General features: G+C 50.7%; 1 protein-coding gene across 2 annotated transcripts in view; it reads right to left on the reverse strand.

Annotated features, from left to right (window-relative positions):
- Positions 1-26,827, reverse strand: part of EGY1 (Peptidase M50 family protein) — a 71,278-nt gene that overhangs the window by 37,919 nt on the left and 6,532 nt on the right. For both annotated transcript variants that reach the window (XM_086490800.1, XM_086490798.1), the window contains 4 exons: positions 22,286-22,744; positions 22,060-22,200; positions 21,853-21,954; positions 19,129-19,340 (listed from right to left, as the gene is read on the reverse strand). In XM_086490800.1, the coding sequence (XP_086346926.1) occupies positions 19,129-19,340; positions 21,853-21,954; positions 22,060-22,200; positions 22,286-22,744 (914 nt within the window). The remainder of the gene's footprint in view (positions 1-19,128; positions 19,341-21,852; positions 21,955-22,059; positions 22,201-22,285; positions 22,745-26,827) is intronic.

Raw genomic sequence — 26,827 nt, forward strand, 5'->3', positions numbered from 1 at the left:
AATACGTTGCTGATAAATCATGGTCTGAGATCCGAATGAATTTTGAATGTGATTTGTCATGTGATGTCCTATGATGTCCTGTGATGTGATTGTCGATTGATACATATACTAGATGTGTGTTCCTAGTGCGTCGGTACTAACAGTCAGTGTGTGCTAAGACAGTTTATGGCCTCTGTCTGTTTTGCAAGCGTAATCGAGGGCGATTACAATGCTTTCAAGAAGGGGGTATGTCACAAACTGGTGACGTGGCTGCCCTGTACACACACACACACTGCCCGCTGTAATGATGACGTGGTAGCCCTGTACGGATCTAGAAATCACGCAGCCCTGCTGATGTGGCATGCCGTACGGGCCGTACGGAAGCCAGTGAATTGCAGTGCTTTTTGCGGCGCTGTTTACGGCAGATAGCAGCAGCTTTTTGATTTGCTTTATTCTACGCAATAAGCAAGAGAGAGAGATAGCTTTATTTCTCTCAAGCAAGGCTTGTGAGAGAAAAGTTGCTTTATTTTTACAAGGCTTTATTTACAGCTTTTGGGGCTCTGCTTTTGGCATCCCTTGTAAAACCTTTATAAGTGGGGGCAGGCCTCCCACTTCTCAGAGCATCTGGACGTAAAGTCTGAGAGTGAGAGCCTCCCACTCCTTTGTACTTTGAGTTGCAGATTAATACAAAAAGAAATACCAAAAGGGAAGCCAATCTTTGGGGCCAATATCTCTAGGCACAGAACTCCGCCGGGCTGTGTCGAATCAATTGTGAGGTGTGAACTGTTTTGAAGCGAAATTCTGTCGTGTCGCAGTAGAATCTTGACTTGGAGTGTCCAAGTCTGTTACACCCAACGTGTGCAAAGGAGGGGTAATGATGGACCTAACACATCAAATGTACATACGGAATCAATGCAATAGAAGTGTGCATCGCCCTTAAAAGTGTTAAAGGTATTATGCTCACTTCTATCATATATGGAAATGACAAAAGTATGAAGGTCCCATTAAGTCATTTGTATCTTTGGGTTATGAACTTTCTTGCGGGTACATGCGATGATAAAAGCGTGCTAACAACACAAGGTCATCAATGGCATGTATATATGGCATGCAATCGAGGACATTTGCGATTTCAAGAGGAGGGTATGTCACGAGGACGTGGCAACTGCTAATTACTATCACGAGAACGTGGCAGCTGCTAACCTTAGTTGTTGATTTCTTTCCGATGATTTTTATTTAATTTTTGAAGTCACAAATGGCCGGGCATTGTGAAACGGTCGACAACCGAGAGTTTCACCCAAAGTTGGGAAGGGCAGGTCGCCACGAGATGGTCGGCCAGTCGGCACTAAAATCTGGGCAGTAAAAGGGTTTCTAGGCTCAGTTCAAAGTCATTCAGGCCCCCCTTGCTACACTTATAAGTCGGTGGCTACTAGGAATCAACTCTAAAGAGGCAAACTGGACACATGGAGGCTCCTGATGCACTTGCCAAATCTACATGAAGAGGGGGCGCCCATTTCAAGAGAGGAGGCTGATTTTTACTCCCCAAGTGATTAAAGTGTGTGTGTGAGTAGTGGGTGCCCCGGTGCAAGTGATCACAGCTTTAATGGAAAGCTTGCCTTCCCCCTTGCTCTATGTAGCGCGATGATTTGCTCTTGTCCATCTCTCTCCCCCCTTTTGCACATATGGTAATGCCCCACTAGTTGGGCTCCCCCACACGTACGCACAATTCCATCACGAAGGATTGCAAAAACGGAGAGTTTTCTCGCATGAAAACTCATCCTTTACAAAGGGGAATTGTTCCATTGCGTGCGGGAGCACTTGAGGCATGCGTAAGTGTGCTCGCTCCGCTCGAAACGGTCCGAAACAAAGAATTACAGCCTGTTGTGTTTTTCTGCAGGTTTAGGGTTTCGCACCTGAATTGCAGGGAATCGCCAGGGGAGCCTCGGAAAGGCCTTCGGATGCGAGTACAGGGCTGTAGGCACCTAACAATGGCAAAACAGAAAATTACAGCATGCTGAAATTGACCTGCAGCTCACCGTAAAGCTTCCAGAATGTGGGGAAAAGCGTCCTAGGCGTGTACTTTTGACCTACATGGATTTTGCGTCATTGTGCTGGAGAAATTGGGTCAAAAACCTGCGATTACAGCCATGGACAGGTCCGGACAGCTTGGTGGGAATAAGGTGAAAGTGATCGGATCGTTTCTTTGCACTAAGAATAAAGAAATACCGAAAGGGGCGCCATTCTTTGGGGCCAACAGGTGTCAACGTTTGCTTGGTAGCGCTCTAGCTTCCAAATTGTGTGTGTTTGAAGTGTCAATTCCTATTACATTTATTTGCAAAGTTTCTGTGTGTCCTAAAGTCTCAGGTAAAGTATCGAGTGAAAACAAAAGTCTACCGCCCTACGGGCCGTTTTCAAAGACTGCTCTAGTAAGCACCTCTATCTCCATGAGGGGGCCACTCACTCCGCTCTAATGATCTCGTGTGGCACGGAGGCCTTGGCTCTAATCAGCCAAGAGATCATAGATACCAAGGGCTTCTCCATACCTCTCCACCCATCCTAACCCACAGAGGATCCTCAAACCTGAATCCCATAGAGCATGGCTGAAGCTACCAAGGTATCAAAGAGCCAGAGCTTTGTTCGGAGTTCCTGGAACTGAACCTGCGAACACATCCTCTCCACTCCTCTCAGGGCCACATACGCTCTGGTCAGTCTTCAAGGAAAATTTTGGCCCAATGAAGACTACCCCAAGATAAGTGTATGTATTTGTGTACTCCACGGTCTCCTAACCACAAGTGAATGTAGATGTTGATCTCTTGCTCCACAGCGGTGTGGTGTTAACCTTGGTTTTACGAAGGTTTACACACAATCCACTATCCTCCGCAAAGCTATGTAATGCATCCAAGTGTGGCTGCATACCCTCCGGTGAGTGAGAGATCAACACAATAACATCGGCATATAAGAACAATGGAATCCATGTCCCTGCCAAGTGGGCACCTCGGTCACCCTCTCTGTTAATGTAATAAAAAACCTCATCTATATACATACCAAATAGAGTAGGAGTCAATGGACAGCCTTGTTTCACTCCAATAGTGGAGTGAAATAAATCAGATATCCGCTGTGAAGTGCGTGCATGTCCGACCACTGATCTGTATAGAGCCATGATCCCCCAAGTCAACTCAATGGGCACTCTCATGTCTTGTAGTCTGCAATAGTGGAGTGAAGTAAATCAGATATCCACTCTTGAGTGCGTGCATGTCCCACCACTGATTTGTATAGAGCCATGATCCTCCAGATCAACTCAATGGGCACTCCCATGTCTTGTAGTTTGTGCAACAATCTGACTTTGGGGACCATGTCAAATGCTTTACAGAAATCCACAAAGCTACAATAAATCCGTCTCCCATGTGCCCTACCCTCCTCAATGATGGCTCTGAGTGTCAGAATATGGTCTAGAGTGGAGAAGCCTCTCCTAAAACTGGCTTGTCCCGCTGCTCATATGCTCTCACTCTCTACCCATCTGCTCAACTATTGCTCAAGGATAGATGCATACAAGCATGCCAATGTGTGTCGAATCATGATAGTACAGTAGTTTCCATGCTCTGGATCACCTGCCTTGAAGATAGGCACAATAGTAGACAATCTCTAAGTCTCAGGTAGACCCTCACACATGACACAATTGAATGGAACTGCAAGAACCTCTGCCAGCATATCTCTAGCATGTACAAAGTGCTCTGCTACTAGACCATCTTGATCATGCGCCGTCCTGGTCCTCATCCTGTCAATGGCCGTCTTTACCATCTCAGTGGTAAAGAAGGTACTCGTAGATGGGCATGGCTCAAGAGGATCTGGAAGGGGTGTCTGTCCATGGACCGTATATAAGGATGTTGCATATTGACCCCACACATCAGGAAAAGTAATCACTAGGAAAGGGGAGTGCTCATGAAAGAAACGCCGTTCCTCTCTTGAGTCTCTACTCATATAAGTCTCGTTCCATTTGAGCTAGGAATGCTCGCTTCTTCCGTTGCACAAGGCGCTTGAAGGCTATCCCAAACTGTCTGTGATTCATGACCCCTAGGAGAAGATCCCTTTGAAGCTGTGCTCTCTTCTCTCTACACTCCTCGTCATACCAACTGTTCTGAGGCATGGTCCGAGAACGGCGTCTCTGATCAGGCAGCCTCTACTGCTGCACCATGCAATGTCTCAGTCAGTAACCTGGTGATCTCCTCCACTGAGTCCTGGCCTGGCTGTTGTACATCGACGACTATAGATCTCCTCTGTATAAACACAGTCAGTCTCTGGTGTAAATGTACAGCAGGTATGTGTTCTCCCTCCTGACACCTAGGCTGTACTGTACTGAAAGGAGACGGAACGTGTCAAGAGAGCATGATCCACTGCTACAACCACTGGTCTTGGTCCTATTGAGAGAGAGAGAGAGAGAGAGAGAGAGAGAGAGAGAGAGAGAGAGAGAGAGAGAGAGAGAGAGAGAAATGAAATGAAATGAAATGTTATATTAACGTCTTCAAAAGGCCATAGTGACCTATGAGACCAGAAAGTTACAAGGTGGAGAGAGAGAGAGAGAGAGAGAGAGTTTGAATGTATGAGAAAAGGTATAAGGTTCAAGTGGCTGGGTTAGGTGATTGTGGCAAGCTACAGGAGGCTGAAGTGGCTGGATATGGGCGATGGGGCAAGCAGTGCAATGGCAAGCAAGGGTTGGGCAGGTCGGACAGCAAGCAAAGGACTGAGACTCAACGGAGCAGCAATGCAGATAAACTGTGCAGGGTTACACGGCCAGGTGAGCCTCTCAGCTGCAAGATGAACACATCAAATGGATAGCAATCATTTTCTGAGGATTTGGAAGACACCTACAATAACTCTTTTATCATCCTTGGAGAAAAATCTTTTGTTATTTAAAGCTCTTTCACATTGATATGTCTATCTATAGTTGTTTAGAAGCCACTTGGCTGGTGAATGTACTTGGCAAAGAATAAATTTCATTTTTGGACATGAGCCGGAAATTGAAGGAGTCCACCAGCAGTAGTGAAGGAAGAGAAAGTAGGAAAGATTCATGTTCACAGGATATCCTCAATGATCTAGCCGTGCATAGCCTTCCAATCACTCTGTAAACTAAAAGCCTGGCTCAAGGGCAACTTTGGTTTGTAAACCGTTCACAGAGTATTCTGATGGCAGCTGCTGAAATGGCAGAGGCGAACGCAATGGGAGTTGTTAGTAAGAAAAAGGAAGTGGGAAAGAACAGGGGGCACCACAGGGTCTCCTTCAAAAGTTCCTTAGTATTGGCAGCATTGGAACCCCATATGAGAAATAGACTCCATACCAGAGTGCACAGTGAGGAGAGGTGAGGGTGAGGGCAGCAGGGAGTCAATCAGCACATTGTTTGGTGTGCTGATTATGGGCGTTCCAAAGTCCTCACTGCATGGGGGTCCATACCTAATACCCTTTCCTGAGATCTATTTTGATATTGTATTTTGCATTTTAGTTTTATCTCAAAATGAGAATTAATATGACACAGAGGTGACATCCCCATCTCAGTCTGCTTTCCGGGTTTACGGAGGGAGTACCTACCACTTCTTTCCAGGATTGGCTCCGCCATCGGGACTGTCCTGGAGACACCTCGTACGGCAGCATCAATAGCTGCCAAGGCGGCTGGCATCCCCTCAATTCGAGTTTTGGTCAGAGATACCCACACGCTCCCGAAGGTCATCCTTCAGCCTTGGGTGAGTGGGGGTTGGTTTAGACAGAGTGTGGAGTACTCGGGTCTCCCGAACCAGTGCTTCATTTGCCGACAGATGGGCCACCTAGCGAAGGCCTGTCCATGGAGGAGGCCACGACCTGCACCCCAACCTCAACCCCAGCCTGCCAAGGCTGGGCCGAAGCCACAGTCAGCGGCACAGGGCACAGATTCAGGGCCACCCTCCGAGCCTGGGGCTCCAGCGGAGGAGGGGTGGCAGCAGGCCCGTGGCCGTCGACGCCAGGAGCCACAGCGACAGCCTGGCACTCAAAGTGGCCCTCAGGTACCTACTCACCACTTTGGTCCTCTTGAGCAGGAGGAGTCCCCTACGCCAGCCTCCACCTCCGCTTCACCCTCGACAGCCGCTCCCCCTTCAGAGTTCCCCTCCTCCTCCTCATCCTCCCCCCCGCCCTCTGCTCCCGTCGCCTCTCCACCTCGCCCCTCTACCTCTGTCGCCCCACCCCGCTCCTCTTCCCCTCCGCTCCCCCCAGCCCCTTCCCCCCCCCCCCCTCCTGCTCCAGTTCCACAGTCGACTCAGGAGACTGGTCCCTCGCCGGCGGCTAGGAGATCTCTTGGCAGCGCCTTTGCCACAAGTCGCCTAGCGAGAGAGGGTCAGGTCAGCCCTTCTTGCGGCCCCCTCTGCAGATTCAGACATCTTCCCTTGCAGCTATCCCTCGTGGTCTGACGAGCATTGACCTCTGACGCCAATGGGATTTCTTCGACTACGGGTTCACTCGCTTTCTCGGCGATTCCGCAGCAGACCACGAGGCAGCCTGCTCTAGGGTCCATGCTTTGTTCCTCGCTGCTAGGGGGACAGAGGCCTTGGACTCAGCAGTTGGTTTCTCCTTCCCCCTCTGTGGTAGGGCCGAGACAGAGTGGTCCCTCGACTCAGTGTTGGGATGGTTGCATACACAGGTTCTCGAGTTCTCTCATCACATGGGAGAACTTGGAGTTACAGATTTGCTGCAGACTTTGTGGCCACTGGCCAAGTTTGCGGTGACACCCCCAGACTCAACAGGATGTAGGCACATTGTGGTGTACTTTTTTGTTGATACGCAGTGTTTGCCTTGCTATGTATACATTCATGAGGACTCCTGGACAAAGGAGGTTGCTTTACGCACGGCTCGCTCTGCTTGGGCTTGGGCTAGGGCTAGGCACTCACTGCAGTCTCGCCTATCTAGAGGACGCTCGGATGCGGATTACTCCCCATCCAAGCCAGCCTCGAAGATAGCCCGTCTTGCTGCTGCGGCAGCATCTGTTCTCTCTTGCTCCCCATGAGGATCGTCTCGTGGAACGTGCAGGGACTAGGTGGGCCCCAATTTTAGGGACAGCAGGGCCGATTGCGTCAGGAGCTTTAGCGTTGCCTTGTGGGAGGAGAGATTGATCTCCTTATGCTTCAAGAGCACCATCTGTGTGAGAGCCGCATTCGGCGATGTGGTCAGATTTTGCGTGGACGATATGATACCTTTTGGTCAGCTGCTTTTGGACCTGGAGGCATCCAGGGTGGGGTATGTATGACTATTGCGGATTCATTGCAGCACGCCATTGTGGGCAGAGGGATTATTGTGCCAGGTAGGGCTCAGTGGATTACTATGCAGGTTCAGGGTGGCCTTGTGGGCTTCCTGAACATCTATGCGCCCAATGTGGCGAGTGCTCGTGCAGAGTTTTGGTCACATATTGTTGAGTCTTTGCCGCAGGCTGACCATTGGTGTGTAGGAGGGGACTTCAACATGTTGGAGGACCCTTCTGACAGGATTGGAGGCAGCCATGCTACTGTGCATGGAGTCGAGTTAGCAGCTTGGGAGAGGTTGTGTATGACTTTGAGGGTCTCGGATACATGGCAGCACTCTGGCTTTGTGAGGCCTCCAGCCAGTCTTGCCTTCTCTAGATCGGACCGCAGAGTGGGACGAGTGAATCTATCGCGGATAGATCGCTTCTACACTAGTGACCACTTCAGTGACTTAGGGGGATCAGTGGGCATCTTGGTAGGGACATCCTTCTCGGACCATGCACTAGTGATCCACAGACAGGTAGAGGAGTGGGAGCACGATGCTTCGCATCCCAAAGCGGGTCTTGTTGGACTCAGCACTCAGAGAGAGGGTAGAGGCTCTCTGGAGAGAGGGCATGGACAGCCAAGTTCTACCTGCAGACAGAGTGGCCTTAGGCCTAGCTCAACTTAGCCACTTTTTTCTCCAGGAGTCTCTGGCTCGCCGGGCTACAGCGAGAGAGGAGGAGCAGCGTCTCAGACGAGGCATTGCTTCACTACAGAGGATGCAGGAGCAGCATCCAGACAGTCCATGGTTGGAGGAGCAATTACAGCAGGCTTGACAGGAGCTTGCTAGCACAGAGGAGAGGCGTCATGAGTTTGCCTTTCACCGACAGGCATCTCAGTGGACTCAGGTGGGTGACAGAGTGACTGGTGTTTTTTTTGAGATAGTGAGACCTCGGCACTCGCATGCCAAGGTCAATCAGTTGAGGAGACCCGATGGGTCAGTTGTTTGTGAGCTGAGGATATGCGTGCAATTGCTACTGACTTCTACCGTGAGTTACTGTCGGCTGAGTCCCAGTCAGAGCGGTAGGATACATGTAGGGAGCAGGTGTGGGCACAGATGCCTTGTCTTGTGACTGAGGAGATGCGCCAAAGGCTAGAGATGCCACTTCAGCTTGAGGAGCTGCACACGGCTCTTAGGGCCCTCCCTCGTGGTAGCTGTCCAGGTGAGGATGGGCTGACTCCCAGCTTTTTCTTGGAGTACTAGGACCTGCTTGGCCCAGATCTTTGTAGTGCCTTTCAGTACATTTTGCACACAGGAGTGATGCCGGATAGCATGAGTGAGGGCCTGATTTACCTCATTCCAAAGGAGGGTGGCTCCTTGGATGAGATTCGACAGTGGCGCCCCATCACCATCCTCAACTCAGCCTACAAAATTCTTGCCAAGGCTCTGAGTTTGAGGATTCAGCCACTCTTGGAGAGCCTTATACATGGGACTCAGACAGGTTTTGTCAAGGAACGCAGTATCCTTGACAACATCTTCACTTTCTGGGAGGCTTCTACCCAGGCACGGCTCCGTGGGGAGGACCTTGTGATTCTTCTTCTCGATTTTCAGAAGGCATACGACAGAGTTGACTGGGACTTTCTAGAGGGCACTCTACGCAAGATGGGCTTCTCAGATGCTTGGATCAGAGGGGTGTCAGCTTTGTACAGACAGGCTCACAGTCAGGTGCTTTTGGCAGGAGGTAGAGGTGAGCGTTTCATGCTCACACGCTCGGTCAGATAGGGTTGTCCTCTTGCCCCCTTTCTCTTTCTGTTCTATGCGGAGGCGATGAGCAGATTTTTGGTGTCACAGCAGGTTGGTCTGAGGGGCTTAGCACTCCCTTTTCGGGGAGATGAGCTACTGGACGCTGAGTTTGCCGATGACTCAGCCTTGTACTTTTTTTTTCCAAGAAAAAGATCCTTCTATTAGTTAATGAAAACTGCCCATAGGGCTACATCCACCTCTGCAAGAGAGGGCTACAACAAGCATGATGGGGAGACTCTCCCAATGAAAAAACAGCATATATACAATGGGGCTAAATCAAGAAATGGGAGGAGGGAAGAGCCACACAGGTGGACAGTAGTGCCATCTGAGCACCCCCTGGACCATGGTGTAGAAAGGCCCAGGGCACCAGAGTCGAAGGAAAGCCTCGCGGCGCTCCCGCATGCGGTCGGAGCTGCCCTGTAGTCCCTCAAGCTGTCCTCTGAGAGTATGGATCAGCTCTAGCCAAAAGTCACGAACAGTCTCTGCTGGTGGCACAGGGCGAGCCTCAAAGATGCAGAAACAACGGGCCCGCCAGATGAACCAAAGAGCTAGGCCGCTGATGAGCTCCTAGCACTCCTCTCTCTCACTGCACCACTCCTGTGGAGTAAGGTCTGTAGCAGGCTGGAGTGCAGGTCGCCCCCCCCTGTATCACTATCATCCTGCTGGTGGAAGATAGCTCAAACTGTAGTGCCGGGCCCGTGAGGGTGGACCAAGCTGCTGCCCCCCAAGTGTACTGTCGAGCCGCGGAGAGGGCAGGCATCAGCCGAAGAACTCGTAGCCACACCTGCTGGGCCGAAGGACAGTCCCAAAGACAGTGTCGTTGACTCTCCACCAACTGGTCAAAGGCTGTACATGCGGCCGAGAGACCACTATGCACAAGCCAGCTTCCTACTGCTGTGGCTCTGTGTGCAACCAACCACTGGAACAAAGTGACGCGCCTCGGCTGTCTGGAGTCACACAGCCTCTGTCAAAAAGCTGCCAAGAACTCAACTGTGAGACCCTCCTCCTGCCAATGACGTGTTGCAGCGGGGCGGGCCTCTCTCTGCGCTGCAAGTATATGACGTCCAAGCCGAACAGTGTACTGAAAGAAAGGGACTCCTGGGCAGTCTGCAAAAGAGAAGGGGTCCCTCCATAGCCACTCACCAGGATCCCACTGTACTCGTGCCAGTGGACAACACTCCTAAGCCCATAGCCTCCAGTGTCCTTCCTCGAGAGTTGCTGGGTCAGGGTCTATGACGCAAGTCCTCCCACAGATGCCCACAACTCGGATCCTCTAGAAACAGCACTTTGCTACCTGCGGGGCCTCTACTGTAACTCGCTGTAATCGTCCCCCACCCTGAAGCTCAAAGAACAGGGCTGGGACAATCTCTGAACAAGCCCTGACTGAGATGAGAACCTCCAGTCGTGTGAAGGCTCCCATCCATCAGGGTGCTACAGGCTCGAGAGGCGTGAGCCACTCAACTGGAACTGACTCTGAGATGTCCTGATACATGCTCTGAACCCCTCTCATGCCCTGTAGCTGGACACCCTGCACCTCCTCTGACAAACCTGTGAACTCTAGCCAGTCACCTAGAGAGCGCGCTGGACCTGCTACCATGGGACCCCATGAAACATGAGGTCTACTCCCAACCAGGTGGCCTCTCTGAGTGCTAACCATGGGGTTCCAAACGAGGGGCTGTCGTAGGCGCTCCTCCGTGCATGTCGGTTGTCTCTGCTCTAGGCCACGCCGTAAGAGCTCCCAAGAGCGAAGCAAACTCACAGCGAATCGGTCCTCCAGTCTCCTGCTCAAACCAACTCGGCGCAACTCTGTAAAGATCCATCTGGTCGAAGGTTGCCAAGGGCCTCCTGACTGAGGCACCCTGGCACGAAGCCTCTGCAGCAAGAACTCTTTCCAAGGCTCCTCGCCTGGAAGAAGTCCTCTGACGACGAACTTCCCAAGAAGGGCTCTACTCTGCTGTGCTGGATCAATGATCCCAAGCTCTCCCTGAGAACAAGGAAGTGTGATGACCGACCAAGCCACCTTGGCTTGGGCAACCTGAGTGTCACAACCTGACCAAAGGAAGTTCCTGATTAGCCTCTCTACCTGGCTGATACAAGAACTCGAGAAGATCCAGCAAGAAGTGATGTACCACATAGTTGCCAACAACACCTGGTTGGCAACTACTACTCTACCAGCCAGCGAAAGTCGTGCTGAGCTCCAGTGGAACAGCTTTCTCCTGATGGACACGAGAAGAGGAGCAATCTGCTGCTCGGGGGACAAATCCAAACCAACCTGACAACCCAAGTATCGAACTGCAGTCCCTGGGAGAATCCACCTGAAACCCTCTCCTGGCATCCACTCTGGCACAGGAGCACTGCCAACCGAGAAAGCCACTGTCTTTCTCCAGTTGATCAATGCGCCCAATGCACAGTAGAAGGTCTCAAGAGCCTGACCACACCTGTGTAAATTGGCCTCCTGGCCCTCTTAAGTACAAGGCTAAGTCGTCGGCAAACTCAGCGTCCAGAAGCTCATCTCCCCGTATCGGGAGTGCTAAGCCCCTCAAACCAACCTGCTGTGACACCAAAAATCTGCTCATCACCTCCGCATAGAACAGAAAGAGAAAGGGGGCAAGAGGACAACCCTGTCTGACCGATCGTGTGAGCATGAAGCGCTCACCTCTACCTCCTGCCAAAAGCACTCGACTGTGAGCCTGTCTGTACAAAGCCGACACCCCTCTGATCCAAGCATCTGAAAAGCCCATCCTGCGAAGCGTGCCCTCTAGAAAGTCCAAGTCAACTCTGTCGTATGCCTTCTGAAAATCGAGAAGAAGAATCACAAGGTCCTCCCCACGGAGACGTGCCAGGGCAGAAGCCTCCCAGAAAGTGAAGATGTTGTCAAGGATACTGCGTTCCTTGACAAAACCTGTCTGAGTCCCATGTATAAGGCTCTCCAAGAGTGGCTGAATCCTCAAACTCAGAGCCTTGGCAAGAATTTTGTAGGCTGAGTTGAGGATGGTGATGGGGGGCCACTGTCGAATCTCATCCAAGGAGCCACCCTCCTTTGGAATGAGGTAAATCAGGCCCTCACTCATGCTATCCGGCATCACTCCTGTGTGCAAAATGTACTGAAAGGCACTACAAAGATCTGGGCCAAGCAAGTCCCAGTACTCCAAGAAGAAGCTGGGAGTCAGCCCATCCTCACCTGGACAACTACCACGAGGAAGGGCCTTAAGAGCCGTGTGCAGCTCCTCAAGCTGAAGAGGTATCTCCAGCCTCTGGCGCATCTCCTCAGTCACAAGACAAGGCATCTGCGCCCAAACCTGCTCCCTGCATGCATCCTGTCACTCTGACTGGGGCTCAGCCGTCAGTAGCTCACGGTAAAAGTCAGTAGCAACTGCACGCATATCCTCAGGCTCACAAGCAACTGACCCATCGGGTCTCCTCAGCTGAGTGACCTTGGCATGCGAGTGCCGAGGTCCTACTGTCTCAAAAAAGGCACCTGTCACTCTGTCACCTACCTGAGTCCATGGAGATGCCTGTCGGTGAAAGGCAAACTCATGGCGCCTCTCCTCTGTGCAAGCAAGCTCCTGTCGAGCCTGCTGTAACTGCTCCTCCAACCATGGACTGTCTGGATGCTGCTCCTGCATCCTCTGTAGTGAAGCAATGCCTCGTCTGAGGCGCTGCTCCTCCTCTCTCGCTGCGGCCCGTCGAGCCAAAGACTCCTGGAGAAAAAAGTGGCTAAGCTGAGCTAGGCCTAAGGCCACTCTGTTTGCCGGTAGAGCCCGGATGTCCATGCCCTCTGTCCAAAGAGCCTCTACCCTCTCTCTGAGTGCTGTGTCCAATAAGACCCGCTCTGGGATGCGAAGCATCGTGCTCCCACTCCTCTGCCTGTCTGCCACTGTGAGGATCATTGGTGCATGGTCCGAGAAGGATGTCCCTGCCAGGATGCCCACTGATCCCCCCAAGTCACTGAAGTGGTCACTAGTGTAGAAGCGATCTATCCGTTATAGATTCACTCCTCCCACTCTGCGGTCTGATCTAGAGAAGGCAAGACTCTCTGGAGGCCTCACAAAGCCAGAATGCTGCCATGTATCCGAGACCCTCAAGGTCATACACAACCTCTCCCAAGCTGCTAACTCGACTCCATGCACAGTAGCATGGCTGCCTCCGATCCTGTCAGAAGGGTCCTCCAACATGTTGAAGTCCCCTCCTACACACCAATGGTCAACCTGTGGCAAAGACTCAACAATCTGTGACCAAAACTCTGCACGAGCACTCGCCACATTGGGCGCATAGATGTTCAGGAAGCCCACAAGGCCACCCTGAACCTGCAAAGTAATCCACTGAGCCCTGCCTGGCACAATAATCCCTCTGCCCACAATGGCATGCTGCAATGAGTCCGCAATAGTCATACATACTCCACCCTGGATGCCTCCAGGTCCAAAAGCAGCTGACCAAAAGGTATCATAACGTCCACGCAAAATCTGACCACAGCGCCGGATGCGGCTCTTAGACAAATGGTGCTCCTGAAGCATAAGGAGATCAATCTCTCCTCCCACAAGGCAACGCTGAAGCTCCTACTGCAATCGGCCCCGCTGTTGCTGAAACTGGGGCCCACCTAATCCCTGCACGTTCCATGAGACGATCCTCATGGGGAGCGAGAGAGAATAGATGCTGCGGCAGCAACAAGACGGGCTATCTTCGAGGCACGCTTGGATGGGGAGTAATCCGCATCCGAGCGTCCTCTAGATAGGCGAGCCTGTAGTGAGTGCCTGGCCCAAGCCCAAGCAGAGCGAGCCGAGCGTAAAGCAACCTCCTCTGTCCAGGAGTCCTCATGTATGTATACATAGCAAGGCAAACACTGTGTATCAGCAAAAAAGTACACCACAATGTGCCTACATCCTGCTGAGTCTGGGGGTGTCACCGCAAACTGGGCCAGTGGCCACAAAGTCTGCAGCAAATCTGTAACTCCAAGTTCTCCCATGTGGTGAGAGAACTCGAGAACCTGTGTATGCAACCATCCCACCACTGAGTCGAGGGACCACTCTGTCTCGGTCCTACCGCAGAGAGGAAAGGAGAAACCAACTGCTGAGTCCAAGGCCTCTAACCCCCTAGCGGCGAGGAATAGAGCGTGGACCCTGAAGCAGGCTGCCTCGTGGTCTGCTGCGGAATCGCCGAGAAAGCGAGTGAATCCGTAATCGAAGAAGTCCCAGCGGCGTCGGAGGTCAATGCTAGTCTGACCACGAGGGATAGCTGCAAGGGAAGATGTCTGAATCTGCAAAGGGGGCCGCAAGAAGGGCTGACCCTCTCTCGCTAGGCGACTCGTGGCAAAAGCGCTGCCAAGAGATCTCCTAGCCGCCGGCGAGGGACCAGTCTCTTGAGTCTACTGTGGTACTAAAGCAAGAGGAGGGGGAGAAGGAGCTGGGGGGGGGGGGGGGGGGGGGGGGGGCGGAGGAGAAGAGAAGCGGGGCGGGACGACAGAGACAGGGGGGCGAGGTGGGGAGTGGACGGGAGCAAAGGGCGGGGGAGGGGATGAGGAGGAAGAGGGGAAATCTGAAGGTGGAGGGGCTGGCGAGGGTGAAACGGAAGAGAAGGCTGGCGTAGGAGGCTCCTCCTGCTCAAGAGGACCAAAGCGATTCCCCGTGGGAACCCACTGCTACTGAGTAGGCACCTGAGGGCCACTTTGAGTGCCAGGCTGACGTTGTGGCCCTTGGCGTCGACGGCCACGGGCCTGCTGCCACCCCTCCTCCGCTGGAGCCCCAGGCTCGGAGGGTGGCTCAGAATCTGTGCGCTGTGTCGCTGGCTGAGGCTGGGGCCCAACCTTGGCAGGCTGGGACTGAGGCTGAGGTGCAGGTCGTGGTCTCCTCCGTGGACAGGCCTTCGCTAGGTGGCCCATCTGTTTGCAAATGAAGCACCTGAGGGCCACTTTGAGTGCCAGGCTGACGTTGTGGCCCCTGGCGTCGACGGCCACGGGCCTGCTGCCACCCCTCCTCCGCTGGAGCCCCAGGCTCGGAGGGTGGCTCAGAATCTGTGCGCTGTGTCGTTGGCTGAGGCTGCGGCCCAACCTTGGCAGGCTGGGACTGAGGCTGAGGTGCAGGTCGTGGTCTCCTCCATGGACAGGCCTTCGCTAGGTGGCCTATCTGTTTGCAAATGAAGCACTGGTTCGGGAGACCCGAGTACTCCACACTCTGCCTAAACCAACCCCCACTCACCCGAGGCAAAAGGATGACCTTCGGGAGCGTGTGGGTATCTCTGACCAAAACTCGAACTGAAGGGATGCCGGCCGCCTTGGCAGCTACTGATGCTGCCGTACGAGGTGTCTCCAGAACAGTCCCGATGGCGGAGCCAATCCTGGAGAGCAGTGGAAGGTACTCCCTCCGTAAACCCGGAAAGCAGACTGAGATGGGGATGTCTGCCTCCTCTACGAGCACATCCGAAGTCGGGTCAAAACCGTGTCGCCACTATCGAAAGTGGGCGCGTGATGCTCAGATAGCCAGTGGACTCATAGCTATGACCTTGGAGGCCATCTCGGAAGTCTCGAACTCGATCTGGTAGTACCCCCGTCCGAGGATCTCGACATCCAAAATGTTGCCCACCTCTGCGAGAAGGCGGGCCTGGAGAAGGTCACGCAGCTCTCCTCTGCTGGGTCGGGTGCCGAGAATCTTGCAGATGACCGAGGTCGCCTGCAGATGCTCTACCTCATCGGCTAGGCTCGCTTGCTCTGTCGGTGAGACAGCAAGTCGAATGGTGGGCTCAGCGGTGTCGGGCGAGGGGGCTTCGGAGGAGTCTTCTGAGGTGGAGCATGAGCCTCCATTAGTGTCTGCTGCTCTGAAGGAGAAGGGCGGACGAGAAGGCCAACGCTTGAGAGCTCGGCAAGGAGAAACCAACTGAGAATCCACTGCCAGGCAATTCAAACGAGGCCTTCGGGGGGGGGGGCGGGGGGGGGCTAAGGGGCTGGAGCGGCGAGACAACGGGCAGCAAACAAAAGGGGGGCAGCGGGCTGGGCTGCACTCTGGCTGGGCTGCGCGCAGGCTGGGTGTAAGCTCAGCAGCGCGCGTGGACAGACAGCGCGCAGGCAGGGGCAGCGCGAGGGCGAGGGCGAAGGGGGGGCTATGGCGCGGGGGAGCAGGAGCAGGCGGGGGGGGGGGGGAGGGGAACGCGCAGGAGCAGCAGCGAGCCCACTTTCCAAGAGTTGGGGATTAGATGGCTCACTCAGCCTTGTACTTAAGAGGGCCAGGAGGCCAATCTACACGGATGTGAGCAGGCTTTGGAGACCTTCTGCTGTGCATCGGGCGCACTGATCAACTGGAGAAAGACAGTGGCTTTCTCGGTTGGCAGTGCTCTTGTGCCAGATTGGATGCCAAGAGAGGGTTTCAGGTGGATTCCCCCAGGGACTGCAGTTCGGTACTCGGGTTGTCAGGTTGGTTTGGACTTGTCCCCCGAGCAGCAGATTGCTCCTCTTCTCCTGTCCATCAGGAGAAAGCTGTTACATTGGAGCTCAGCACGACTTTCACTGGCTGGTAGAGTAGTAGTTGCCAGCCAGGTGTTGTTGGCGACTATGTGGTACATCACTTCTTGCTGGATCTTCTCGAGTTCTTGTATCAGCCAGGTAGAGAGGCTTATCAGGAACTTCCTTTGGTCAAGTCGTGACACTCAGATTGCCCGAGCCAAGGTGGCTTGGTCGGTCATCACACTTCCTTGTTCTCAGGGCGGGCTTGGGATCATTGATCCAGCACAGCAAAGCAGAGCAGAGCCCTTCTTGGGAAGTTCGTAGTCAGAGGAATTCTTCCAGGAGAGGAGCCCTAGAAGGAGTTCTTGCTGCAGAGGCTTCGTGCCAGGGTGCCTCAGTCAGAAGGCCCTTGGCAACCTTCGACCAGATGGATCTTTACAGAGTTGCGCCGAGTTGGTTTGAGCAGGAGACTGGAGGACCGCTTCGCTGTGAGTTTGCTTCAATCTTGGGAGCTCTTACAGCGTGGCCTAGAGCAGAGACAGCCGACGTGCACGGAGGAGCGCCTACGGAAGCCCCTCGTCTGGAACCCCATGGTTAGCACTCAGAGAGGCCACTTGGTTGGTAGTCGGCCTCATGTTTCTTGGGGTCCCATGGCAGCAGGTCCAGCGCGCTCTCTAGGTGACTCGCTAGAGTTCACAGGTTTGTCAGAGGAGGTGCAGGGTTTCCAGCTACAGGGCATGAGAGGGGTGCAGAGCATGTGTCAGGACATCTCAGAGTCAGTTCCAGCTAAGTGGCTCACGCCTCTCGAGCCAATAGCACCCTGGTGGATGGGAGCCTTCACACGACCCGAGGTTCTCATTTCAGTCAGGGCCTGCTCAGAGTTTGTCTCAGCCCTGTTCTTTGAGCTTCAGGGTGGGGGACGACTACAGCGAGTTGCAGTAGAGGCCCCGCAGGTAGCATTGTTGTTTTCAGAGGATCCGAGTAGTGGGCATCTGTGGGCGGACCTGCGTCATAGACCCTGACCCATCAGTTCTTGAGACAGGACACTGGAGGCTATGGGCTTGGGAGTGTTGTCAGTTGGCACGAGTACAGTGGGATCCTGGTGAGTGGCTATGGAGGGACCCCTTCTCTTCTACAGACCACCCAAGAGTCCCGTTCTTTCAGTACACTATTCGACTGGGACGTCATATACTAGCAGCACAGAGAGAGGCCCTCCCCGCTGCAGCACGTCATTGGCAGGAGGAGGGTCTCACAGTCGAGTTCTTGGCAGACTTTTGGGAGAGGTTGTGGGACTCCAGACAGCTGAGGCGAGTCACCTTGTTTCAGTGGCTGGTCGCACATAGAGCCACAGCAGTAGGGAGCTGGCTAGTGCATAGTGGTCTCTCAGCCACATGTGCAGCTTGTGACCATTTGGTGGAGAGTCAGCGTCACTGTCTTTGGGACTGTCCCTCGGCCCAGCAGGTGTGGCTACGAGTTCTTCGGCTGATGCCTGCTCTCTCCACGGCTCGACACTACACTTGGGGGGCAGCGGCTTGGTCCACCCTCACGGGCCCGGCACTTCAGTTTGAGCTATCTTCCACCAGCATGATGATAGTGATGCAGGGGGGGCGACCTACACTCCAGCTTGCTACAGAGCTTTACTCCACAGGAGTGGTGCAGTGAGAGAGAGGAGTGTTGGGTGCTCATCAGTGGCCTGACACTTTGGTTCATCTGGCGGGCCCGCTGTTTCCGCATCTTTGAGGCTCGCCTTGTGCCACCAGCAGAGACTGTTCGTGACTTTTGGCTAGAGCTGATCCATACTCTCAGAGGACAGCTTGAGGGACTATAGGGCAGCTCCGACCGCATGCGGGAGCACCACGAGGCTTTCCTTCGACTCTGGCGCCCTGGGCCTTTTTACACCATAGTCCAAGGGGTGCTCAGATGGCACTACTGTCCACCTGTGTGGCTCTTCCCTCCTCCCATCTCTTGATTTAGCCTCATTGTATATATGCTGTTTTTTCATTGGGAGAGTCTCCCCATCATGCTTGTTGTAGCCCTCTCTTGCAGAGGTGGTTGTAGCCCTATGGGCAGTTTTCATTAACTAATAGAAGGATCTTTTCCTCGAAAAAAAAAATATGAGACAGAGGTCCATCAAAAATTCAAGTTTTTTACTAGCTTCCATAACATTCATTTTTATGGAGGTAAGATTTAGACTTGAACCTAGAACAAACTATCTATCTGAATTTTAACGAACACTGATAACTTAATTAAGACCCCCTTGAAAAATCACCTACTGATTACAAACCAAATCTTCACTTTCCAATTCCATTCTGTGAAGTCAGGTTCAGTAGAACCAATGTCCTCGTAGGATGTTCATGCCCAACAAGCTCTTCTCAGAGATGTAAGTAATTCTTTCTTCCATCAAGTGGCAGCAACATGACAAATTACACACAGAAATTCTCATAGGCAAGAACATTTCTTGGCAGATTTTCCACTTACTTTCACAGTGACTTCAACTCTCAAAGAGAGGTTTTTTTTTAAAATTTTCACCGGCGCAGTTGAATTTTGCATACAAAGTAAGCAAACAACTCAAGCCTAGATAAATGCTTATGTGGCATAATTCATTGCAGAAAATCCAGAAACGCTTTTAATACCTTCGTGAAATTACAAATGACTTCATTAGTGGAAACAAGATAACTCACTTATAGCCAAGGACACTCCTGCTTAGATATCCTAGTAGAAGCGATCCTTGGAATAGCATACTAGGGACTTGTACCAAGTCGCTGGCAGCTTCAGGGCTTGTCGAAAGCAAAAGCCCAACACCAAGCATGGCAAGGGACAAGAGCCCACCAGCAAGAGGGCCTGCCAATGAAATGTCAAATTTTGCCGTTCGGTCAGGAAGAATGGATCTGAACTGCAAACAAGTACAACAAGTAAGCCATGAGATGATATAGCTGCTTCGAGCGGATACAAAAATGAGTTGAAGGATTATGTAATGTCTATGATGAAGAGAGCAAAAGGCAGACTGCTCACAGATATACAGGGTCAAACAACATGTCGGAGTCCTAATGGACTTGGTTACACTTTGCTAAAAAGTGATAATCACATTGCAGCAAGCTATAAGTACGACATGTATGATTAGTAAAAGCCCAATACAGTACCACACATTTAAATCTCACATAGCATGACATTTGGAGACCAGCATAGTCAGATTTTTCAAAACCATAGAATGTCAATTCATATATTGAGATCCTTTTGATTTTCCCGTCTTGAAGAAGCTTTAAGTTATTCGAAGGTATTACCTACGGATTGGGTGCCCCTATTTTTTTTGCACGTTAATGGGGCTGTGGAACTTTCAGGTTCAATACACACCTCTCTCAGCAGCAGCATTGGAACAGGAATAACAAGCCAGAACAAAGAATGGGGAAAGGGTACAGAATGGCAATGTGGGGAATCAAGAGGCTAAAAACACCTAAATTTCCGCATTTTTTATCTTCATGACTTGAAAGACTTGTATAGTGGGAGGAAACCAAAGACCGAGCAAACCAAAACCAAGCAGAACACCAATCAAAACCGCGAGGCCACATTGTTGGTAGTAGACCTCATGTCTCTTGGGGTCTCATGGCAGAGGGTCCAACCTGCACTTTTGGGGACTGGCTGCAGTTTACAGCACATCCTGAGGAGATTCAAAGCATTTAGCTCCGAGACATGAGAGGGGTGCAGAGCATGTGTCAAGATATCGTAGAGGCTGTACCTACAGAGTGGCACACCCCTCTTAAGCCGGCAGCACCCTGCTGGATGGGGGCTTTCACGCGACTCACTTCAGTTAGGGTTTTCTCAAACACAGGTTCTTGTGTGTTCTTTGAGGTTCAGAAAGACGGTCTCCTTCCTAGAGTCACTATCGAGGCACCAGAGGTGACCGAGTGTTGCTTTCAGCAGATCCGAGTTGTGGGCATCAGTGACAGGACTTGTGTCATAGACCCTGACCCGCCAGCTCTTGAGTCAAGGCACTCGCGGTTATGAGCTTGGAAAAGCCACCCTCTGGTGCAAGTGCAGTGGGACCCGTGGGAGTGGTTTTGGCAAGATCTTTTTACATCAGCCGATCAACCCGGGACCCCCTTCTTCCAATACACAGTTCGGTTGGGTCGCCACATACTGACAGCGCGGAGAGAGGCTCATCCTGCTGTAGCGGATCACTCGCAGGATGAAGGCCTCATGTCCGAGTTCTTGGCAGATTAACAGCCGAGGAGAGTCACCATGTTCCAGTGGCTAGTTGCCCATCGAGCTACTGCAGTCAGCATCTGGTTGGTGCACAGTGGCCTCTTGACAGTATGTGCCACCTGTGACCATCCACTTGAGACCCAGCACCATCGTTTGTGGGACTTCCCCATGGCACAACAGGTTTGGCCTCAGATTCTCTGGCTAATGCCTGCACTTTCTACAGCTAGCCAGTACACTTGGGGCACTACAGCTTGGTCCACACTCACGAGCCCAGCACTTCGCTTTGAGTTGGCTTCAGTCAGCACGATGATTGTGATATGGGAAGGCCGGCCTGCACTCCAGCCTGCCACAAAGCTTGTTTCTCAGGAGCGGAGCAAAGATAGAGTGCTGTTGGGAGCTCGTCTGCAGCATGACACTATAATGCATTTAGAGAGCCCGTTGTTTCCGCATCTGCGAGGTTCGACCCGTCCCACCGACGGAGACTGTATGTGCCATTTGGCTGGAGCTGATCCATACACGTAGGGGCCAGTTTGAGAGACTTCAGGGCAGCTCCGACCGTGTGCGGGAGCGCCATGAGGCCTTCTTGCGACTTTGGCGACCAGGGCCATTCTTCGCCATGGTTCATGGCGCGGCTAGATGGGAGTACCGTCCACCAGTGGGGTGGTTTCCTCCTCCCATATCCTCATTTGGCCATCATTTAACATATATTACCTTTTCATTGGGAAATTCTGAACGTGTTTTGTAGCAGAACTATTTTCTCTTCATCGCTATCGCCATCAAGATGGCGATACTACAGACATTTTGCAGGTGTATTTCCGACATGAAAAGTCATGATTAGTAGCACCTGTTAGAGACGATTATTTGCACCCAGGCTTTATCTCAAAGTCAGAGGGCAACTCCATATCCCTTTGCCAATAGTGAAGGTGGTGATGCGGATGTGTTTGCTGGTTGTGTTTGCTGCTTCATTCCTCCCGGCATCCCAAAAATTGGCGATAATTATGCATTCAAAGTGCCCACTCCTGAATGAAAGGGAACGTAATTGCAGACAAAGTAGCTGCCCTTAAGGATTATTACTAAACATGAAAGACTCAGAGTGACAAAAGAATGCCATGTGCGTAAGAATGGTATGCGTTAATTTTAACAGAAACTGAGAGAATCGCAACTCTTCACAGCGCACATAATAGTGAAAAATGGAGAGGCCTTACTTGTGTGATAGCCCCAAAACTTCCTAGAGTTATGTTGGGAATGAAGTACGGAATGCCCAGCTTGACTTTCTTCCGGGCAGCAGCAAGAAAATGCCCAACCTCCTGATAAACCGTAAAGAAAACCCTTGAGCAATGGACACTTCTGCACTCAAAACTTTGGTCCAATGAGCTTAAGATAGAAAACAGTAACATTCTACGAAGTTATACATGGAATAGTTGCACTCCAAGAACTCCATAAGTAAGAGGCATAGCAGCCTCTACATATGGAACTAAGGTGTTCAAATCTGGTGGTTCAACGACCTCTGGATTCGTAAAATATCGCACAACTTCCGGTGGCAACTTTGAAAGCTGTACAAGCACACCAAGAAAACAAACCTTTTTCAGCATGATGTTAAAAACACAAGGATGGACCAAAGCAGAACAACATAGCTACCTGTGAAGCAATACCAAGCTCCAGACAAGAACCTGCCGTTATAAGGAAGAGTACAAATGCTATCACAAATTGCCATAAGGTTGTAGCCTTCGGCTCAGAAACCTCCTTTCGTAAGAGGACAAAGCTGACGCGAGGACCACCTCGAGGGTCTTCTTCTTCTGAATTTGGTTCTTCTACCATGAAAAGGTTATACTTAGAGCCGGTCACCTCAAGTAACTGACGCTGTAGCTTTGCAAAGACTTCCTCTCTTTTGCCTCTCAAATTTCCTAGGAAAAGAATCCCTGCACCAAGATCCCCAAAAGGTTCTTGCCCGGTCACCCAGAAGGTGCTATAACCAAACACTTTCTCCTTCAATAATTTCACATCTTCTGGATCTACTTTCTCAGGACCAAGCAGATCCAACAGTTTGAAGGCATCCATTTGTATATTGCTATATTCTGGTCCTTGGACAAGATCAATCTGAGCACAAATCAATGCAAGAAGATGTATGGTAGTTGACAACTGGATAAATTTCCATAAGGAAATACATAATCAAGCAGCACATAAGCAGCATTGAACAGCTGTTGCGAACTCCTTTTTCTAATGTGTAGCATATCACTTATTCTAAAATCAACATGCAACACTAGTAAACATGTTTACTAAAGAAATTTTAGTACCATGACTTTTAATTCAACCTGAAACAAGCAAAGGAATTATCAAACAATTCCATTAAACCAAGCCTGCTCATGCAGAATATAGTTTTATTCGGTTTTTTGGCAAAATCTAAGATTGGGACGTGTGACAGAATATAGAACTGCAGAAATGCCAATCACAGCATAAATTGAATATACCTAGATAAATCCAGGATAAGCCCAGATTCACCCTTAAAGGAAAGTGCAAGGTATAGACCCATGGTGGTCACCCACAAGACAATATAACCATCAGCTCCATCATGCATAGTATTGACTAAATACCACGACATCCCCACTAACGTCGTCGGTGCCCAATAGTGGGTGTAGAACTAGTACTAACATACGGTCATAGGTATATACCTTCACCATGTCAAAAAGGTCTGAGCTCACGAACTAAAAGAGGGCTACAACACTTGCACAGCACAAAAAATCAAGAGTCACATAGAAAGAGGTTAACAAAGCGTGAGTAATTCAACAATCACCTTGCTTGTTTTAAAGCAGATAAATAGACAAAATAAAACAAGTGCAAACCTCAACTTTGAAGCCATTCACAACAAGGACAAGACAGCGCAAAGACTTGATTCCTACATTTCAAACCCATACAACAACGCAAACCAAGACCAGAGAAAATCGTTACATCCTAAAGCCTACAACTCCCAAGGTATCAACGTCAAAAGGCAAACCAAAACTAGATTAAACTCAAACATGAAAACTTGAGAACGTGTGACCCTAACTTCTGTCATGTCATAGTTTCGAAGACACTGTTTCTTCTGCTCACAAAACTTATGAGAAATTTGAGAGTAGAGGATTTTTGTAACAATCAAGGTGCATGGACTTGTATGTGTAAAAATAATTCTTTCGAAGCCTGTGTCATTTAAAACATTTCAGAACTCCGTGGCTTGTATCTGCCATGTGGACATGCTACTACAACCCGAACCCAAGGCCCCGACCCATAGACTAGGAAAGCCTAGGGGATTGTAGCCTAGCACTATTGTGCACCTTGTGAGCCTATTTCCGAGACTTATGCGCATGTCTTGACAGATCCATTAGAGTAGCTAAAGCCTTTGCATGATCCATTTTCCATAATAAATCGTACGAGGCACAGCTTGCTGTCAAAACACTTTGAAGCATAGGACTACTCGCACGCACTAGTGCGGTCTCATAGTGATTTGAATCACGGAGCATGTGACGTGCGAGCATGCCACTAGTGTGCATTTGCAATAACGTCTTACAAGAATTTAACTACAGGTGACTTGACATGATTTACTTTAAAGCGATTATTAGAAGTTTTGACAGGGGATTATTGGTGAGCCTAATGTTGAATTCCTATTTTAAGTGACCCTTGGGATCTAACTTTCTGGCATTTTCTAGCAGCCTGAAAATTTGTAGTAGATCTCAGCAGCTAATAACCCGGAGGTTGGGACCACCAGGGGCCGCATCTTCCCATCCAAGGAGGGCAGTCCCTTGCAGCCCTTCAGAGTTCCGTCAGTCCAATCAGTCTAGATTAGAAGTGATCTGGCATTTTTGTGAGTCTAATCGTAGACCGTGCATGCCCAGTCACCTAGTATAGATGCATATCCTCTGGTTGCACACAGCATGATCATAAGCATTCCCATCAGAATCCATTAGAATCAGTTAGGGGATTTTTCCTGTGCATTTAGCCTATTTTACCTATTTTTGAAATTTTTCACTTATTAATTTAAGTGACTTTTGTTGGAAAGTAGGTAGGGAAAATTGGGTAAGAAAATATATAAGCAAACCAAAGTTAGCACTGAATGGCAGATGAGCCAGGCGAACAACAGGCATTTAGCGACAGGTCCTCCCCTCTCTCAGCAAGAACCACCAGGCAACCCCTTGCCTTGGCGTTTTTCCCATCCCTCAGCCCTAGCGTTTTTTGTTGCATCATCGCCAGCCCTTTGCCTTGGCGATTTCAGCCTATACCGCACAGCTTCACCCCCTTGCATCCAGCGTTTTCAACATCGCCAACAAGTTGCCAATTCAGCGTTTTCAGCATCAGATCAGGCTGCATTTTCAGCCTTGAACAGCATCAGATCAGGTTGTGTTTTCAGCCTTAAACACAGCAGCAGTTCAGCATTTTCATCAGAGCACTTCAGCGTTTTTCAGCAGCCCCAAAACAGCCCCGAAAATCAGCACTTCATTCGCAGCAGAATTCAGCAACGAGCGTTTTTGGACAGCAGTTAGGATCATTCAGTTTTCAGCCCTATTGTCGTCATCGCCATCCCGGTTGTCATCGTCGACATAGTCTAGATCTGCATCAGTTCATGCATCATCATTGTACCCATTTGTGCAATCAATCGTAGACCACTCTCGCCAACGAGAGTGGGGCCTTCGAAGGAGGGTTTTACAACGTCTCTGGTGTCTTATCTCTCTTCTCTCTATCTCTCAGTCTCATACACTTGCACATACAGTGTCCAATCACTTTGTTCGTGATCATAGCACTCTCCTTTAAGAACGAAAGGCTCTCCCTTCCATAAGAATTAAAAGGAACCTTGAGAAAATTATGGAACACTCATCTTGAGAAAGAACAACATTCACTCCGCTGCACCTAACATTGGTATCAGGGCTTTGGCAGTGGTCTGTATCACTCAAGGAAAGAGCCACAAGAATCACAAAAAACTTTTTTCTTGTTGCGGTCGCACGTAACCCAAGTCCTCTTGGGCGTGTCGATTCCTAATCGTGTTTTTGAAGAGTGACAAGAAATCCAAGAAAGAAGGGCTTGTCCAGCCTCCCCTTGTGCCTCTTTTCACTCATTGAGAGCGGACCGTGCACTTAGCGGCCGGCCAATCGACGTGAGGTGGGAAAAAACAACCTTGGTGTGAGCGCAAGGCCGCCAAGGGGTGCGCCCGCGGAAAAGAGTAGAACTCGGGTGAAGAGAAGGTCCTTCTCTAACACAGATTGCAAGCGAAAGAAGAACCTCAAGACCCTCAAGAACCTCAAGACCCTCAAGAACCTCAAGAACTCAAGACCCCCAAGAACCCAAGAACCAAGACCCGCAAGAACCCAAGTTCCTCGTGAACTTAAGAACCCAGGACCACAAGAACCCACGACTTCAGTGGATGGTCATCACTCGAAGCGGAATGGATACTTCGCTTGGAGGTGATAAGCATGAGAGAGGCGAAGAAGAATTTTCCCCACCAGGAGGTTTTTCCGACCATCCCCCTTCCCCATCTATGCCAAGGATTGCACTAACTCCTATGGAGGAGTTGGAGCAGATGTTTATGGACTGGAAGTTAGAACGCGAAGCAAGAAGAGTAGAAAGAAAAGCAGAAATGGAGCGCAAACACCAAGAAAGAATGGCAGCCATAGCGCGTGAGTGCGAGGAAGCACGCTTGGAAGCCAAAGAACGACAAGCCAAATTGGATCGTGAGCGCACAGAAAGACAAGCAGAATTTGATCGCGAGAACAAAGCCATCAAAGAGAAGAGTGATCAACACATGAAAGAGTTGTGGCGACTTTTTTCACAAGTACAGGTGCACTTTGCACAGAATCAGGAAAAGGAGACTCTCTCAATCTCTACTTCTCCAAAGCAAGACACACATGATTTGCATGATTATGATAAGCATGATGATTTGAATGACAATGATAAGCATGATGATTTGGATGACAATGACAAGCATGATGATTTGCATGATCAAGATGTGATTTCTCACAAGCATGATGAGTTGCATGAAGATGTGATTGTTCACAAGAAGGATGATGTGTTAGTTGATACTTTCTCTAGTGAAGCTAACCTCATTGCATAGACGATCAATCACAAAGACCCGATCCTGGCTCTCGAGCCAGGTCCAAAGAACTCCTTCAGGAAGAACCGATCTTGGCTCTCGAGCCTAGGTCCCAAAAACCATTACAG

Source organism: Adiantum capillus-veneris, chromosome 19 (assembly GCF_014529385.1).
Source record: "Adiantum capillus-veneris isolate H3 chromosome 19, ASM1452938v2, whole genome shotgun sequence".
In the NCBI taxonomy this organism is placed as follows: Eukaryota; Viridiplantae; Streptophyta; class Polypodiopsida; order Polypodiales; family Pteridaceae; genus Adiantum; species Adiantum capillus-veneris.